Source organism: Gorilla gorilla, chromosome 8 (genome assembly GCF_029281585.2).
Source record: "Gorilla gorilla gorilla isolate KB3781 chromosome 8, NHGRI_mGorGor1-v2.1_pri, whole genome shotgun sequence".
Lineage (NCBI taxonomy): Eukaryota > Metazoa > Chordata > Mammalia > Primates > Hominidae > Gorilla > Gorilla gorilla.
This window is the reverse complement of record NC_073232.2, coordinates 116,914,084-116,934,007: the sequence shown is the minus strand read 5'-3', so window position 1 is coordinate 116,934,007 and position 19,924 is coordinate 116,914,084. Positions and strand designations below refer to the sequence as shown.

General features: G+C 47.6%; 1 protein-coding gene across 1 annotated transcript in view; it reads right to left on the bottom strand.

Moving 5' to 3' along the window:
• SORCS3 (sortilin related VPS10 domain containing receptor 3) overlaps window positions 1-17,786 on the bottom strand; it is a 627,364-nt gene extending 609,578 nt beyond the window's left edge. The window contains exon 1 of the mRNA XM_055352055.2: window positions 16,447-17,786. Within this exon, the coding sequence (XP_055208030.2) occupies window positions 16,447-17,073 (627 nt within the window). The 5' untranslated portion in view covers window positions 17,074-17,786. The remainder of the gene's footprint in view (window positions 1-16,446) is intronic.
• Between the last annotated feature and the right edge of the window lie 2,138 nt (window positions 17,787-19,924).

Below are 19,924 nucleotides of genomic sequence, written 5' to 3'. Positions count from 1 at the left end.
CGCAGACATAATACTCATGTGCATACATGTGACCTCTCTGCTATTTTTCTCTCCTCGTCTCAGCTCCTGAAAAAAAACACACGGATGAGCCCTTTCTCCCCAGACATGATTCTTTCAGCATCCCTCAATCTGCCACTGCAAACCGGTTTGGAAGAAGCATATATTCAGTTAGCATGTGACAACAGTGTTTCATACAATATAATTAACACTGCCCTACCCCATTTCTTTAAAAATTAGTAAGTGCACAAGAAAGAAAACACAAAACAAAACCAGAAGGGAGAAAGGCAATTTTAAAATGAATTCAGCTGCAGAAGCTTATGTTCCTGTAGGCATAGTAGATATTAATAATTCAACAAAATATTACAGTAATTACTATACTTTGCAAAATCACAACAGTGCACTTTAGCACAACTCCTACCAATCTCTCTGCAACTTCCATTAACAAATAAAGTACAATTCCCTATATTAAATTTGTTGTTTAAAAGCTAAATATTTTATCAGAACTAATATATTTTAAATAATCAGTCAAAACCAAGAAAATCCCTGGCCCTGTATTTCTCACCCCTTCAAGTGAAATTCTATCTTCACAGTCAGAGCTAAAATTGATTTCAACTCCAACAAGAACACACTAAATGTTAGGGTCTGAAGGCCCCTATTGAGGGAACTGAGGATTACTCAGCTCTCAGGCTCTGCTGGAATCTGATTAGCCTGCCAGAAGGAGAGTGAGAAGGAAAAAGAGTAGACAATTAATTCTTTTGGACTATAAATCTGGCCTACTGCATTCAGCTCCAGAAAAAGAAACCATGAATTGTAAAGAGAGGCAAGGGGCAGGCAACCACCAAAAAAACACTCCTAAGTCCATCCCTGAGCATGTATGTAGCAGGCTAATGATCTCGAAATACAGGTGAACCTCACTTTATACTGTAATTATGTTCCCACACATTTGCTACATCCAATCTCTCAAGTTCTATTGATTTTACCTGCTGCAAAAACGCTGCAAAATAAACCACCTAAATCTCAATCACTTATTCTCACAACAATCAATCACTTTATTCTCAGAAATATTCAGGGCAGCTTGGGGTTGGCTGACCATAACTGGGCTCAGCTACATGGTTCTAGCTGGACTGGGCTGATCTAGCGTGGGCTTGGCTGGGAATGGCTATGTACTAGTTGTCTCTCATCCTCCTCCTGAGCCCAATAGGCTATGTTTTTCTCATGGCCACCCCAAAGGCACAAAAAAAACAGGTAGAAACACACATGCTTCTTGATAACTGAGCTTAGAACTGGCACACTATCACTTCCAACTCTCTATTGGCCAAAGCAAGTCACAAGGCCAAACCAAAAGTTAGAAGATGCGGAAGAAGGTCCCATTCAGAGAGAGGGCACTGCAAAGGTCCCATACAAAGGGAGTTATAAAGAGAAGTGAAGAATTGGAGCTAACGACACAATCAACTACACCTGCCAAATATTTCTTCAGTGGACTCCTTCTTATCTACCCCCACTACCACCATCCAAGCCATCAACCTCTTCAGCTACATCCTCTCAGCACTCATCCTTTTTTCCCTCTAACCCACAGGGTGATCAGAGTGATTTTTTAATGTACATTTAATTTCATCATTTTATCACTCTCCTACTATAAACCTTTTCATGGCTCACCTCTTTACTTTTTTTCTTTTTCTTTTTTTTTTTTTTAACAAGGTCTCACTCTGTCATCCAGGTTAGAGTGCAGTGGCATGATCACAGCTCACTGCAGCCTCAACCTCCTGGGCTCAAGTGATCCTCCCACCTCAGCCTCAGCCACCTGAGTAGCTGGGACCACAAGTGCATTCCACCACGGCCAGCTAATTTTGTTTGTGTGTGTATTTTTTGCAGAGACAGAGTTTCTCCACGTTGCCTCTCAAACTCCTGGGCTCAGGGGATCTCCCTTCCTCAGCCTCCCAAAGTGCTAGAATTGCACGCATAAGCCACCATGCCAGGCCATCCCTTTGCTGTTGGGATAAAGAACTAAACCCTTGCTTAGTCCTGCCCATGCCTGCCTGTCTAGCTTCATCTCATCTCTCACCATCCCCCAGCCCCTCTGCTCCAGCCACACTGTCCTTCCATTCCCCTTCAAATACCTTGCTCCTCCCTGCCACAGAAGCCATATGCCCAGAACACTATGCCCTCGGCTCTGCACCTAATCCACCCTGCACATCTTTGCAATCTCCACTCATCTGCATCTCCCTCTCTGCCCTTCCTAAGTTAAATGTCCCTAGTGTTGTCATGTACCTCTCAATCAGAGCACTGCTCACCATTACAGACTCAGAATCCAGCAGCACCTGGCACATAGAGGGGACTCCACAAATATGTATTGAATATTGATGTGTTAGTCCATTCTCACATTGCTATAAAGAAATATCTAGGACTGTGTATTTTATATTTAATAAAAGAAATTTAATTGGCTCATGGTTCTGCAGGCTGTACAGGAAACACATTGGCTTCTGCTTCTGGGGAGACCTCAGGAAACTTCCAATCATGGCAGAAGGCAAAGGGGGAGCAGATGTCTTACACGGAAGAGGCAGGAGCAAAGCGGAGTGGGGGCAGGAGGCACTGCACACTTTTAACCAACCAGATCTTATGAGAACTCACTCACTGTCACAAAGACAGTACCAAGAGGATGGTGCTAAACCATTCATGAGAAATCTGTCTCCATGATCCAATCACCTGCCACCAAGCTCCACCTCCAACAATGGGGATTATGATTTAACATGAGATTTGGGCAAGAACACAGTTCCAAACCATATTAATTGGCTATTGCTGTGGTTTTTAAAAATGATTTTAAATTTTTTTAAATAAAAAGAAACCAAATACCACATGTCCTCACTTACAAGTGGGAGCTAAATGATGAGAACTCATGAACACAAAGGAAGGAACAACAGACAATGCTGGCTATTTTTTCTGCAGGAGCAGAAAAAATAACTATTGAGTGCTAGGCTTAAATACCTGCATGACAAAATAATCTGTACAACAAGCTCCCATGAAATGAGTTTACCTACATAACAAACCTTCACACATACCCCCGAAGCTAAAATTAAATAAATAAAACTACTTTTTTTTTTTTTTTTTGAGACGGAGCTCTGCTACCCAAGCTGGAGTGTAGTGATGTGATCTCTGCTCATTGCAACCTCTGCCTCCCCGGTTCAAGTGATTCTCCTGCCTCAGCCTCCCAAGTAGCTGGGACTACAGGCGTGTGCCACCACACCTGGCTAATTTTTGAATTTTTACTAAAGACAAGGTTTCACCATGTTGGCCAGGCTGGTCTCAAACTCCCGACCTCAGGTAATCTGCCTGCCTCGGTCTCCCAAACTGCTGGGATTACAGGCATGAGCCACTGCACCCTGCCTAAAACTACTTCTTTTGGTTGAGTTTTACATTGAAGGTATTTGGATAACGAGTGTAAATAGCAAATGGCTCTGCAGAGTGTTTAATCCCCCACCTTATACTACCGATTTTGTGTAAATCCAGTTTTAATGCATCAGGCTTCCTCAAGGGTTGCACATCACTAATTTGAACAAAGTCACAGGTATCTTATGTTATGTACCTCCTTTTCCCACCTTCATCAGTCCATGAGTAGAAGGGGAGACACATATAATGCCAAATAGCACATGATACAAAAGCATCAAGTAACCTAAGTACTTCCCAAATCCAAGAAAAACTTTTTTGACCCTAGATTTCTATGTCCAGAGGAACCACCAAGCCAATGTGAGAGCAAAACAAAATTTTAGACATGCCAAGAATCTTTTTTGAAAGTGGATCTCCTGATCATGAGAGAAATGCACATCAAAACTACAATAACATATCATCTCACCCCAGTTAAAATGGCTTATATCCAAAAGACAGGCAATAACAAATGCTGGTGAGGACATGGAGAAAAGGGAACCCTTGTACACTGTTGGTGGGAATGTAAATTAGTGCAACTACTATGGAGAACAGTTTGGAGGTTTCTCAAAAAACTAAAAATAGAGCTATCATACAATCCAGCAATCCCGCTGCTGGGCATATACTCAAAAGAAAGGAAATCAATATATCAAAGAGATATCTGCACTCCCATGTTTGCTGCAGCACTATTCACAATAGCCAAGATTTGGAAGCAACCTAACTGTCCATCAACAGATGAATGGATAAAGAAAACGTGGTACATATACACAATGGAGTACTATTCAGCCATAAAAATGAATGAGATTCAGTCATTTGCAAAAACATGGATGGAAGTAGAGGTCATTATTTTAAGTGAAATAAGCCAGGCACCAAAAGACACACATGGCATATTCTCACTTATTTATGGCGTCTAAAAATGAAAACAACTGAACCCATGGGCATAGAGTAGAAGAATGATTACCAGAGGCAGGAAGGGTAGTAGGGGAGAGGGGGAGGTGGGGATTATTAATGGGTACAAAAAATAAAATGAATGAATAAGGCCTAGTATTTGATAGCACAAAAGGGTGACTAGAGTCAATAATAATTTTAATTGTACATTTTAAAATAACTAAAAGAGTATAATCTGGATTATTTGTAACACAAATGATAAGTGCTTGAATGGATAGATATCCCATCTTCCATGATGTGATTATTATGCAATGCATATCTGTACCAAAACACCTCACGTATCCCATAAATATATACGCCTACTATGTACCCACAAAAAAATTTTTAAATTAAAAATTTTTAAAGCATTAATATCTCCCAAGCACTGGGTGAACATATGATTCATCATCTAAGCCTGGATCTTTTAAGAGTCAAAATACATCTATTCATATTCTATCAGGACAAGAGGTATAAACCAAGACATTCCCATGCATTCTCTGAAAAAGATTACTTGAGGATATGCCACAGAAAAATGAAAAGCAGCCCACAACAGAGGAATGGGATCCAAAAAACAGAGGCACTAATCCAAGAGTAAAATAAATAGAAATCTCAAGATGACAGAAGGGAAACAGGCCTAGAAAGAAAGAAATCAGTACAAATTAGAATATCTAATAATAATACAACTAAAAAGTTGGAATATCATAGTACTATGGTGAAACAGCATATTCTTTATCTTCCTATAAAGAAAATAAAACAAGTAGAAACACACGGTAAAACAGAGTTCTCTGTAAGAAATTTATACACCACACTGACATGGCAGAATTCTGAACAATTGTCAGAACAACAGGTAATCTATTTGACCTCAAAGCTCAGGACACTCCTTGTCAAGTGACCCAGGTTTGGTGATAGCATCTATTTCTTATTGTGCTAGTAGATTTTGTTGCAGATAATAAAAACAACCAGAATTTTTTAATAATTTCATTAATTTTCATTCACTGTGGTCTTGATTATGTTCAAGTTATTTCCTACGCATGCTCCAATTAGCACATGTCTTATGCTATCTCACACTGTTCTCTGCAATATCTGTCCAACATATGTTTACCACACACAAAATTGTAAGTTTTCTTGGGTGTCCAGTCTGCATCACATAGATTTTTTTGCACATGCTGCCTCACTAGGCATATACTAGGTGCTCTCTAAATACTTCACATGATCTGAAAAGAGTAAGGCAGAGCAATCAATACAGGTCACGACCTGGGGCAAATGTTTTGTTAAAACATCCAAATTACACTCCCATCTGAGAATTTTATTATTATCAGACGTGACTTGAAATAAATTGTACATCATGCCTGGAATAAGAATCTTGGGGTTTTTACTACCATGGTATGCATGTTAATAGAAGTGTTCATTTGTACTGAGAGAAGGCAGAAGGCAAGAGCTGCATCTGGTCTCAAATCTGTTGTCAAAGGGTCTCTAGCTCCTTAAGGGATGAAGGAGAGGTGAGGTAAACTAACAACTTGAGTTCATATCACCCCCTATTCTTTCCAAAATGCTTCCATGTGCACCATCTCATTTTTTAACTGTGACATAAAGGGAGCAAATAGGATTGTGCCCATTTTACCCATCAAGAAATGACTGACCTAATATCACATCTACTTTGTGGTGGGATGGGCTGCACCAATTTTTGCAACTTTTTCATTTTATAGGTGAGGAAACTGAATCCCAGAAAATTCAAATAACTTAACTGGCATCATACTAAGCAAACAAATTATTGAATGAATGAGTGAAAGAATGAATGAAAATACATCTGCTTGAAGTAAGACGAAATCTAGGCATGCTTGAAAGAAGCATTTTCCATTTTTTTAAATCATACTTGCAGGCTCTCTCCTTACTAATAACGCACCCATTTGAAACACACACACACACACACACATTTAAAATATATTTAAAACTGGGGTTTAATCCCATGGGGAGCTCTGGGAAACCATGAAAGAAACATGTCTCAGAGTTAGCCAACCCCAGCGGTCAAGGGGGCTGGATATTTATCCATCAACTCCTACCAGTCATTGGTAGTGGCTGCTCCCTGCTCCCTCACAGGCATTAATTCCTTGACTCTTCCAGCCTGTACCTTGTGTGATCAAAGTAAGCTACAGTGGCCAGGGAAACCTGGTCCCTGGTGCTGGTGGTTGGAAATCAGGCCAGCATGCAGAGCAAAGGAACACCCCGGGAATACGGGTAGAGTACCAACAGATCTCCAAATGAGAATTAACATTCTTTTTTTTTTTTTTGAGACGGAGTCTCACTCTGTCACCCAGGCTGGGGAATGCAGTGGCACCATCTTGGCTCACTGCAACCCCTGCCTCCTGAGTTCAAGAGATTCTCCAGCCTCAGCCTCCCGTGTAGCTGGGATTAAAGGCATGTGCCACCAGCTAATTTTTGTATTTTTTTTTTTTTTTTAGTAGAGCCTGGAGGTTTCACTATGTTGGCCAGGCTGGTCTCGAACTCCTGACCTCAAGTGATCTGCCCGCCTCAGCCTCCCAAAGTACTGGAATTACAAAAATTAACATTCTTATGTTAAAACAGCCTATTATGCTAGGCCCTTTATAGGCATCATCTCTAAGATTCACAACAATCCTGCAAGTCCAGTATTGTCACCATTTTACAGCCAGTGAAACTAAGGCTTAGAGACTTGTTCAAGATTGCTGTGGCTTAGGGACCTTCTCATGACAGAAAAGACACTTTAGAGTTTTGAGAAATCTTTCAAACAAAAGTTTGCTTTCAAGCATGAATAACACTGAAAGCAACACAGTGAGATAAGCAACTCTTTCACCACTAAAGATACCCTCCTCTTCCACCACCACTCTGGAAAACAAGTTTCTCTGTGTCACCAGCTTCATTGTCTCAGAACTCTTATTGCAGACAAGTTCCCCCACTATGTGTAATCACATTCAGATATGGCAGCTTGAGCTATTTTTCTAGTCTTGAAAATGTTCAACTCAGTCATTGTTCTTCATCTCCCACTGAGAACAGATTTTTAAAAGAAAAAGTTTATTTCTTATGCAGCAGTGTAATCTTTAACCTGATTCTAACCATCTGAATGAGAAACTACCTACCTCACCATAGATGTCAAAAAGGCTTTTGGGAGGATGTCAGGCATGTGGGACCTGAGAGCCTGTGAGAGACAGCCGCAATGTCCCAGGGTGCATACCCCAGGCAAGCAACAGCAGGCCAGACACTACTCCATCCCCAAGACACTTGTTCTTTACCCAGGCACTTTTAAGTATTTAAGCAAGTATTTATTCTGTTCAACTAAATAAGCAACTATTGACTAACCACCAGATACAAGAGAGCAAGGAAGCAAAAAGGAAGGAAATACAGAAGCCATGGGAGAACCTAGCCTAAGCATCACTTCCAGCTGAATCTATTTGTAGAGTGTTAGTTCAGTCATTAATGGTCTGAGTATCTAACTGCTGAATGAACGTGTTTGTATCTACTCCCCTTTTTTCTGTAGGAAGAGGCTGAATGATCAGGCCCCCAGGATTGAAAACTGTCCTGCTGCCAACTGATTATTCATCTATGGATCATCATACAACCCCTACACAATTCACTTACAGGCTACTTTTCATCTTCCCTCCTTTGGAACAATTCCTGGTACAGCATTGTCTTGTTATTTCATCCTATTTATTTTCACTTCTTTCCCAGGGCAACACTCCCTCTAGTGTCTATGTAGGGCTCTCAGGTTCCACTCTTGGTACACAGGGTGAAGGCAAAAAGGGAACTCAAGCCTACAACTCTATGGGTATAGATCACCACAAAGTAGTGGATTATACCAGTGTGATAATTCTGGGGAACAGGCTGCAGATATTCTACAGATAGCTCCAATCCATGTGATATGCCCATTTCACAACAGGCACAAATACAGAAGAGGAAAGGAAAAATGTAACATTGAGGTCTAGCCCATGACTTTGGCATACATAAGTCTTTGGCACAATGGGATCTGCTTGTCAACCAGCCCCAGCAACCCAGTGTTCTCCAATGTTCTAGTAGCTACACACTTTACTCACTTCCCTCAAGAAGTCTCCCTTGATTAGCTGTGAGTTGTATCATGGAAGTCCAATCTGAGAGAAGCTACTCTTCATCTTTCTGGATCCCTTAACTCTCCATGCAATAAAAGCCCTGAAATAATGTTAAATTTATTCATAGCTTACTAGTGTAATCATCTAACGAATATTATTCTGTTTCTATTACAAATTCTGAGTATGAATTTCAAGAATACAGGTCCCCGGTCATTCAATTCTAGATCCTTTTCAATGTCTACTTTAGCACGACATAAAAGATAGACATGGCAAAGACTCATTGACTGGGGACATGAACTATGGGAGGTGGTTGAAATGAACATCTTGATGAGAACTGGGTTCTAGCCAAGGCCTTGCCATCAGCTCACTGGGAAACCTTGAGCAAGTGCCTCCTTCCTCTGCTTCAACACTTCCATCTGAAAATTAAGGGAAGGCCCCTTCCAGATATAAAAATAACAACTAAACTGAAGTATCTTGAGTGCTTGCTACAAATGGGTCAAGCACTTCTTTTAAGCACTCTGCCCTATACAGTCTCACTTAATTCTTACAACAGCCCAAGGTAGAGATACTATATCATCACTCCCTTTTTTCAGATGAAGAAACAGCAAAGAGGGTAACAACTTGCCCAATGTCACACAGCTATTAAGAAACAGAGGCAGGACTTGAACCCAGGCACCTGGCTGCAAAATCCATGATCTTATTTAGTATGTGGCCTGTTTCAGGTTCCCAGTCTATCTGTTCTCAACAAATCCGGAAGAGGATTGCATTCATGATGAAATCTCTCCACAAATATGAATTCACACAAGTTGTACCATATACCCATACTAAATAATCCCACAACCCAATATAATCCTTGATTATCCTACATAGCTTTATTTCCAGTTTTTCCCCTAAAGAAGGTTTTTTTCTCTTTCCAATGCATGCCAAGTAACAGTCCCCTACTTAGCCAAGGGCACAGTTTTACTGACCAAGAACCCTGCTGGCCCCACTCTGCTGCAGGTCCCTCTCATCTCAACCAAGCAGGGATGGCTTCCTCTGATTCCCTGCACGCACTCAATAGCAGAAAACAATCTGTGCAATCCTGAGGTTCTTAGACTCCATTATTTTTTCCAAATTTACTATAGAACATTTATTAGTGTACTATAAACAACAGTATTTCCATAAATAATTTAAATCCAAACTACACTGATCAAAATAAATGAGCAAAATATTCCTGGTTGTGATGTAACCAGGCTTGATTCACTCACTAACTCAAATAACAAAGTGACTCACAAGAGGCCCCCATTAACAATGGTTAGTAAGATACAGCTTGTCAAACATTAACTAGCTTGTTATTCATTGTCTGCAGCCACCGCGGTGGGTGGGCAGGTTGACTATAGAGTATGGCCCCAGAACAGAAGGAAAGAATCTATTCCTAAATCTCTCTAACTAGCCTCATATGATACCCATCCTGGGGCCTCAATCTACCCTACCTATAAAATGGGCACCTCATCAGAGTGAAAACACACAAATCCTCTTACAAGGAAAATGCTCTGTTAACCTGAGAAGAAAGGAGAAAAATGGGTGTGAAGAGGGGATGGCTCTTCCAAGAGAAAAAAAAATAAGCAGGGTCCAAGGTAGGCTGCCATGTTTCTGTCTGAGCCTCATATTCTCATCTCTATCATGAGTGATTTGATGAAGACAATTCCCAAGTGCACTTCCAGCCTTGACATTCTGCAAGTCTCAAATTCCTGTAGTATGTCCCACAGGGATCCTGTCTTCTGCGAGCTCATAGCCTGAAACGATCACTTGACAATTAACCACATATCACCCCATGGCATCTGTCTTGTTGTCATGTGTTATTTAACTTTACGGAAGAGCAGTCTCACATCCAAAGCATGTCGGCAGGACCATGAGGCAAATGCTGTCTTATCCTTCTTTGTCTCCTCTCTATCACACTTCTACCAACCCCACAGTTTCTAGGACAATGCCATATACACAGGAAACACTCAGAAAATGGATGAATGTCTTATGGGGGTGTCCATCTGATCTCTGAAGTCCATGAGAAGCCAGGATTGTTAACTAGTCCTTATTTCTATCCTCTTACTAAGTAGCGTAGAGACCCCTCTGAATCTTATGTTAACATTCACACATGAAATAATACACCAGTTGTCTAAACTCAGTGTTATTAAGAGACAGTGTTAACCTGTTAGTTATCTTAGGGCAAAATGATCTTCTTTCCTCTCCTCTCACCCCGCGGCTAAGGCACAGTCCAACTCCCCAGGTGAGTTCAGTATTACTGAGCTATGTACTACCCTACGGCACATGCTGCCAGGCATGGATGAGAAGAACAGAACTCGCACTTGATGGTGATTGGAGGGAAGGGGTACTGTTTTAATTATTTCAGCTCTTACCCTCAAAACACTCACCAAATAATATAAGACTAAAGTAAGTACTAAACTAAATATGACAAAATGTGTGGTGCATTCTGCAAATTCTATAAACAAGTAGGGGAAAAGAGAAATAAATGCTTCTAAGGAAAGTTTCACAGAGCCACTGAGTCTGAATGTTGAACTGAGCTATGAATAACAGGTGCCCTTTCATCAAGAAAGAAGGGTACCCCAAGTGGAACAGACCTCAAGGTGCTTGGGACAGTGAAGACGCTGCCCTGGCCAGAATGCAGGAGTCAATCAGGGAAGAGTCAAATCCAAAGTTGGAGAAGTAGACCCGGGACATACATAGCCTTGAATGCCAGGCTAATGGACTCTGGATCTGAATTTAAGAAACCGAAGTTCCTCAAGCCAGAATGTAGACACACTGGATGAAACACTCCTGGCTAGTAGCTGTCAAGTTCTGAAATCATTGCTATCCCAGGCAACAACAATTTCTAATTCCTTTATAGCCTCTGCTTGATGAGACTTGAGACTGTCTTTCATTCACTCAGTCAAACATTATCAAGTGCCAACCATGTGTAAGGCAAAGCTCCCTCATCTCCACTGACTACCAACAAAGTCAGAGCCCTATCCAGAGCCTTTTCTCAGTTACCCACAACACCAGGAGAATAAACTTGGTTAGCCAAATTCGATCCATCCCACAGAGCCAGTTCTGCTTACCAGAACTGCCTAGTGACCCACTAGGCACTCACATTCTATATCTCCCACCTCCTCCTCCACAAGGCCTCTTTTCTCCTTCAAACTTACTGCAGAATCATCCTTCGACATTTTCTCCCTGTAAGGGAAGTGTCTCAAACCAGCCAAGAGGCCAAAAGAAGGCAGAAAGCGGGAAATCAACAGGTAGGTCAAGCCACAGGCCTTAAGTGACTTAGCCAATCTATACCTAGCCTTGGATAAACCACTAGTCTCCAGCCAAATCTTTCTATCACAGAGTGTCTGCTTTGTTGCACCTCTCTGCTCCTTATGAGATGATTCAGGGCCCACAGATCATCCAGTTCCAGGATTCCTTCACTGACAATAGATTTACACAGCCCAAAGAAAAAGCAATTTTCCCTTCTGTCCACTGAGCCTTCCTGCCACTGAAGTCACCCTCCCTTTCCCTTAAATCCAACACCACTGGAGAAGCCACTTCCGGGCATTCCTTCTTTGCTAGCTACAAAGCAAGTTCTAGCCACTGCATTTCTGTAATCATTAAATCAGGCCTCCCAATTAAGGAGTCTGCAACTTCTGCTCACCTTGGAAATCACTGAAGGATCTGAGAAGGAAATCACATCCTGTAATCCAGCCATCAGAGAAATCACAGAGCAGATAAATAGGCTGTGCCCAGCTCCTCCTCTCCCTACGGCCCCTCAGACCAACAATGACCAGGAGCAATTAGTACCGTTATGTCCCCATGCATTTCCCAGCTACATCTCAACTGAGATGGTTTCCCCTTGTAATACTAATTGAAAACAAATTTTTTTGGCAAAACCCTGAAGAATGGCTTCTGTGGCAAGCTTCTTTATTAAGCCTCCAAAAAGGCAGAATGCATTAAGATATTGTGACACAGGAACTGTGAGCAGGGAGGATGAAGACAAGCAATCCAGCCAAAAGCTATTTGAAAAATCTGTTTGGGAGCCACAATTAGATGATCCAGTGAGTGAAATACAATTAATCTGATCAGATCTGTCACTATTTTGCACATTAGGAGTAAATATTTTAGAACACAGTCCAGCTGAATTAGTTAAGGGTAGGAAATCCTGCCTGGGAGAATCTGTGTTACACCTACTAGTACGCTCAGGGCAGGGTGATCTGGGAGGGCCTAGAAATATCAGCATCTCCCCATTTCTCTTCACCAAGATGCAGTGTTGGGCACATTAATTGAGAACTACCTGGCAAGTATTCCAAGCAGATACACTGCAGGGGCAGCAGCCTGCGAATCGCTGCCACTTCGAGTGTGCTGCTGGAAGGAAATGAAGACAAATGTGAGGGCAGACGCAGTGTTTTCACCTTGGCACCAGGAATGGGGGCCCCATGAAGGGTTAATCCAAGAAGGAGGGGGTGTGGAGAAGTGGACTGTGCCTTCACAACTTTCCACTCTCCAGAGCCATTTGCCAACTCACTGAGCAAGCAGGGAGGCTTCTTCTTTCATTTGAAGGAAAAGGACAGAATAATGTGTTTTTCTGCTTCCCTGTAAGCCACGGGGACTGGGCTCCCTCTGGGTGTTTTTGAAACACTCTCTTACCCATTAATCACCAGGATTCCAGCTGGAGGCAACTGGAGAGAAAAAATAGCAAATTGCTCCTCCAGAGTAAAGGCTCCAAGGCCAAGTCCACTCACTTTCCAGCCAGAGCACCTGGCAGGCAACATGGTCAAGAGGTGGTGCCCAGACCCCATGCCCTCCTGATTCCTTTGCCCAAAGCCAGTTGCACTCCTTCTCCTTTGCCCCCAAAGCCATCTCTTCTCAGTCCTGGGACCAAGGCAAATACCCAGCCCAAGCCTTGGTCAAGGGTCTCCTCCTGCACCCTCAACCACCTGGGGCACACACTGGACCAATGGGGAGGGCTGAAGGCCCTTCTCCTTCATGTCCCACCCTGCATCCCTGACTGCAAACTCAGTCAGAATGGAGTTCAATTTTCAATTTCATGGGGTTACTGAAAACGCTCCCCAAAAGGGAACTCATATCAAGTAATCAGGTGCATCAGAGACACTTGGAAGAAGAGCAAGGAAACACTCATTGTGTTAAAAATTAAACTGGTGGCCTCCTGAAGAAGGACATGTCTAATACTCCAGAAGCCAGAAGAAAAGATAAAATTCTCTTTCCATGTCAGAAGAGCCTGGAGCTAGGCCCCATGTTCTCTGTTTTACGGACATCTCCCTCCACTTTGAAACCAATGATGAAGGAATCTTCCCAAAGTGTCCTCATCCCCATCACTCTTCACCCTGGCTTTTATTTACAACACCTTCTTTTCCTGCCATCAGGAAAGGGGGACAGGAGAAAAACCAGCTGGGTAAATGTTGCTGAAACTGGTTTCCCAGTGACTCTCCAGGAGATTTCCTTAAAGTCTCAAAGACAGGGCCATGTGAGTATGCTTCTCCATCTTCTTTACAGAGGCTCACAGACCTGATAATCAAGGATGTCTCTCTCGTATTGCCTACAAAATGTGGTCAGAAGAGACAGGTCCAGCCTAGGGGCTAAAGAGGCAGTTCTTCCCCAGATTGGAGAGAGAGGACAGTGCGTGGCTCTACATCCACCTGTGGTGCTCTTGCATGGGCAGTAAGGCTGGCCAAGAGCACAACAAATAAGTCCCTGTGGGCTGTTCATACATTGTCCAATCTCATTGCTGTCACCAAGGACTCCAAGCCCAACTGCTCCATAAGTCCCTGTGGGCTGTTCATACATTGTCCAATCTCATTGCTGTCACCAAGGACTCCAAGCCCAACTGCTCCAGTCCTCAAGCCCCTTTGGCCGTCATTTGACTGAAGAGTCATTTCCCCAGGGAGCAAGGGCCAGACCTGCCCCTCACCTCTTCTGCTGCACAACTGCTTTGAAGATGAGCAAAGAAGGCCATGCACAGTTAACTGCTATTTGCAGGAAGCATTTTCTCTGAAGTCCCATCTTCAGAGGCTTTGTAAATACTCAAAAATAATCCTTAAAATAAAAGCAGAGACACAGAAAAACTCTTCAGGGAGGGTGAATTTATATTGTCCTAATGTGGCAGTAGCGAAGCCACAGATGTAAAGACATTACATCCTCCTCTTCCTAGGATATATTTACTTCCACACATCCTATCCATCCATCTATCCTCCTCACCAAGTAAGAACCCCAACACACACACACACACACACACCCTAATTATCAAACTAAAATGAAGTTGGGATTCACAACCCCTGCTGTCAGAGAATCAACCCTGAGGTCAGAGAATCTCCCCCCAGCACACACATATCCAAGTCCTCTTGGAAGGGATTTGGAAGTCTTCAATCACCCAGCCCTGCAAAGGCACACATTGTCCACCCCTCTCGCCAGAGCTGTCAGCCCGAGGCTACGGGGGTCTTCATCCAAGGCAGATGAAGCCCGCATTCACGCTGCTGCGAAGCTGGACTTCACCGGTCCTTCAAGACCAGCATGGGCTACCCAGGCTGGGCTGCCCGCGCTGTGCATCATTAGAAACCAAGAAATCTGCACTTTGGTATTGCTTATGTGCTACCTTCTGCGGACCCCTCGCTTTCCTCTTATTAGATACCCAATCCTGGACATCCCAGGCTCTGTTAAAATAAGGCAAAAATTTCCCAGAGAAATTTTGTCAAACACCGGTCATGAAGTGAAATACAAAACGGCAGGGAGTTGCGGGGTGAGTTCCTATCAAATCAATTCCCCAAGGCTGCTTGTACAGACACCCGTCATCCTCCGCCTGGAGCGTGCACCCTACCCAACGCCAGGTTCTGATCTGAACCATGGAGCCAGAGAAGAGGAAAAGATTTTCCAAATCTGGCTCAAGTAGGGACCGCGGGAGGGAGGGAAGTCGGGGAGATGGTGGGAACCTGTCCCCCGCCTTTTCTTTGCTTGGCTGCACAGCGCTGGGTGCCGGTGAGGTAGGGGGAGCCCCTCCGGGCACGCGCTGCGGGCCGCTGCAGCTGCCAGGCAGGCGCGATGCTCAGTCGGGCGCCCAGTCCGGAACGCCGGAGTCGGCCAGACCGGGCTCAACGACGCCACCTCTCGGTATATCCTTGTCCAGGAGAACCCGGTGGCGGGGGAAAGCGGGTGGAGAGGTGTGCAGGAAGCTCAGGCACCCAACTCCGCTCAGGGAGCCGTTTGTGGCGCAGGACGCAATGGTGAAGTCGAGAGTTTTCTGCTGAGCGACTTCCGTGTGCCTGTGCGTGCGTGAGGGCGAGCGGTGTGGCATGGGCGCTGGATGGGTGTGGAATTTCGCTTCACGCTTTAAACTTTTTTTTACGGCCTCTGCTACGGCTTTCCAGGGCCGCTCCCTGGACTTTGAAGGAAGAACCGGGGTTACCTGAAGGCCAAGGCTGGGGGCCGACTTGGCCGAGCCTCCCTCTTGGGCTGGAGGACTGCGCTCCTGGAGCGGAGAGCAGCGACCCCGAGGCGAGCAGGAGGCTGGGAGTCCGAATGGCCTTCCGGGTTCCCTTTCGCGTGACGGGAGCGGGGGTGGGGGTGGGGTGGGGGTAGGGGGAGCCCGGGCAGCCGCAGGAATCGGTCTGTTCAGCGGCTCCCGCCCCAAGTCAGCCCTTTTTCTCATCCAAGAATTCAAGCACCCCGCAAAGAGGAAAACTGACCCTCCAAGCCAAGTATTGGAGAAAGTGAGCACAGATCCCTCCCCCACTCATCTTTAAGAAGCCCCTTCCTCCACTCCCCTCCCGGCGGCCCGAAGCCTAGGGTCTCCAGTAAACAAACGCACACAGCGTCTAACAACAAACTCCGTTAACCTGTTGGGGGCGTGGGGGGAATCGGACAAACCTGTTATCTCGAAAAGTCGAGGCGTCCCCCGCCTCGACCCCCGAGCAACTATCTCTCCCTCGCTCCCACCCTCCCCCCCCCCCCCAATTCCCCTTCGGTGTCAGGAAACAGGCGGACCCGCCGCCGGGTGGGTACTCACGCTGCTGTTGTGTCCCGACCAGTGCACCATGGCTTGGTTGTGGGCCGAGTCCCCGGTCAGCGCGAAGGAGGTGCTGGGCAGCCGGAGGTCTTCAGCCGCCGACCCCCCAGCCCGCGGCGCCTTCACCTCCTCCCGGGAACCCTTAGCAAGGGGACGGCTTCCTCTGGAACCATCGGCCGGAGCAGTGGCCCAGGCGTCCCCGCGTTCCTGGGTGCTTGGGGGCTGCGCCCGGCGACTCCTCCTCGCGCCGCCAAGCTTGGCAGGAGCTGGGATGCCCCAGCCCCGCCGCTCGCCTGCCGGTGATGTCCCTCCGGCTTCCACCTGCATCTCACCGCCTCTGCCGCCGCCCTGCTGGGGCAGCAGCTCTGGTCCGGCCCGGCGCCCCAGCACGGCGGCTCTCCGCGCCGACGCCAGCTCCTCCGGCCACTGGCTGGCCACTGCCCGCGGCGAGAGTGGAGACAACGCCGGTGGCCGCGAAGCCGGGGCAGCCGGGCGTCCGGGACCGCCTGTCGCGTCCCAAGTGATCTCGGCGCCGGCCAGGACCCACGTCGACAAGAGTAAGAGCCCGGTCCGGACAAGCGGCGCCCCCGGCCAGCCTGCGGGGCGCTCCGTGCGCGCCGCCTCCATCCCGCTGCGGCTACCGCGGCTCGGGCTGCCGAGTGTGTGGCGCCCGCCGAGGTGCGGGTCCGGCGCGGGGGGTGTGCGCGCGCCGGCGAGCGAGCGAGCGAGCGAGTGTGTGTAGGGGGAGTGGGGAGGGGGCGGCCGGGAAGGAGGTGGCTCCGGCTGGCGCGCCTCGCGGATCCTCTCCTCTTCCCTCCTAGCTCCCGCTCGCCCGTTCTCTCGTCCGGAGGGTGATTCCAAACCCGAGGAAAATTAATAATTGCCCCTTCGGTGCTTTCTTTCTTAAAATCAGATTCCCCCCAATCCTCCCCACTGAGCTCCAGAAATTTGGTAAAAAGGAGTAATCAAAGGTAATAAGAAAATCTTCTTAAAATATGAAAATCAAGCCGGATCCAAGAGGGGCCGGCAATAGACCCCAATCCCGAGTCTCTCCAAAATCCAGCCTCCAACGTGCTCCCGGCGAAGAGTTGGGAGCCGCTTCTGGACGCGTTTGGGGGTTTACTCTTCGGGCCTGTTATGAGGGGCGGGAGATGGCGCGCGGGGAGGGTACAGGGGTCTCGGGGGAGAAGGAGGAAGAGTTGTGTGCTCAACGCCAACTGTTCGCGTTCTAGAGCCGAGAGGGAGCCAGGTGCCTCCGCGCGGGGAGGCTGCGCACGGAAGCCAAGCGCGGGATGCACCCCGGACTCCGGTCGCTGCTCCCTGGCCCGGCCGGCTCCCGGCCAAACCCCGCCACCCAAGGCCTGCGCCCCCGCGCGGGGGCGTGGGGAATGCGTGCGTGCGCGTGCGTGCACGCAGGCAGGCGGGCGGGAGGCGAGGGGTTCGCAGGGGGCCGGCGAGCAGACCGGGCGCTGCCGCGTGGGGGCACCTGGCTGAGCCGGGCCGGGAGCGTGGCTGGGTGTGAGGGGGCGCGCGATTCCGTGCGTGCGCGTTTGCACGAGCATGTGTGCATGTTAGTGTGAGCGATGGCAAGTGGGGCGGGGGCGGGAGGTGTGCGCTCGCCTTTTGGTCGCGCGCGGATCACGCACGAGCTGTGTTTGCATTTCCAGGAGCCTGCGAGTGGTCAAAGAGGCAATGCTGAGAACTATGCAGGCCGCTCTCGGCAGCCCCCTCCTCTTGGCGCCCCGAGCACCCACGGCCCCCACTACTAGCGGTTAGAACCTGATAAAGCCTCCTAGGGGATGAGGGAAAAGAGGCGGAAGGCCCCGGTGGGATCGGGGACTTGCCAGATCTTCTCGGTTGAGGGATTCTCCTTGCCCGGACCTCCCGGCCAGAGGTGGGGCGAGAGAGTAGTCGAGATGTCTGTTCTTCCAGGGAGGATCCAGACCTCATTTTGCTGCCTAGGATTTTGAGGTCGTGCCCTCACTCTCCCCAGTCCGTTTCTGAACGGACTCAATTGTTTCAAAGTGTCGGCCGCCAGTTAAGAGGGTACTCGGGCAGGAGCTGCGTGGGCATATCTGGTCCCCAATCCGCTACTGCAGGAGTGTAGCCTGCGCGCTTGGTGCAGCTGAGACCCTTCGTGACCGTAGGAAGAAGGAGACTTTAGGTGGGCTGAAGGGAAGTGAGCTAAACCCACAGACGACCTCCAGCTGCGGTTTACAGGCCCCAGGACGTGTGGTGTAGCTCGCCGCCTCCGAGAAGCCCCTGGGATTTCTAGGGGTTGAAAAGTCTGAGACTAGAGGAGCTAGAGGAGGAGCTATTAAGAAAGGAGCAGGCAGGAGGGAGGAGGCTTAGGGAGAGAGAGACAGCCTCCAGCCCTGCTCTTCCCCTTCGGGAGTAGATAGAGTTCCTCCTCTCTAGAAGATGGTTAAAGTGGAGCGACAGGGAGGGGAATGCGCGGAGAGGAAAGAAAGGTGAGAGGAAGGAATGAAGGAGAAAATAGAGGGAAAAGGGGAGAGGGAGAAGAGAGGAAAGACAAGATGAAGGAGAAAAGGGGCGAGAGAATGGTGCAAAAGGAAGAGGGAGATAGAAGAGGAGGCGAAAGGGCGCCAGGTAAGAGCCAAGAGGGATGGAGGAGGCAGAAGAGGCGCCTGAGAATCTAAGCTGGCCAAGGAAGAAGACATCCAGCGATTCCCGAGAGCCCCCGCCCTCTTGAACTTGCCTTTCCACCCGGTGCCAAAATGGCAATTAGCAGCGGGGGAGGCTGGGCCAAAGAACCAAGCCAGCGACAACGTCCGGCCCAGAATGGGGCGGGTCCTGGCATCTGTGGGTTTCCAAAGACAGGGCGTAGCGGGTATTCCCGAAGAAAAGTTCCAGCGCCGCAGGCCCAGGTGGGCGCGGGACCGGGCGCTGGACCGGGCGCTGGACGAGAGCCGGCCATCCGCGAGTTCCCAGCGCCCCTGCCGGAGGAGGCCCGGCGCTGCAGCCCGAGCCGAAGCTCGTGGTTCGGGAGGGATGCGGTGCTGCTCTTCTCTTCAGGCTCTGGGCGGAGGTGCCACAGTATAAGAGATCTGGGCGGACCCGAGGCTCACACAGCTCGGAGGAGTGTGGTCTCCCAAGTCTTATGCGCACTGAGGAGGTGCACCATCTAGTCCCCGCAGCTTCCCGCGGCCTCTGAGCAGGAGCAGTCGGGTGCAAAAGAGGCAGACGCTCTGAGAGGGGCCTCCTTCTGTCTCTCCTGTCTGAAGAAGGCAGATGGAACCCGGGCAGAGTTGGATCCTTGGGATGGGCTTGAGGAGATGTAGCTTAAAAGCTTTTGTTTGAAAACAAACAAAAAAGGAAAGACTCCCGCAAGTGTGACATTTTCACATGCCTCCTGCACCAGTTCGTTTTCTTGGCCTTGCTCCCAATTATAGTCTTCTTCCACCTGCAGCCTCTCCCTCCTTCACCCTTTGCCTGAAAATCCTTGCCCTCAGCCTTG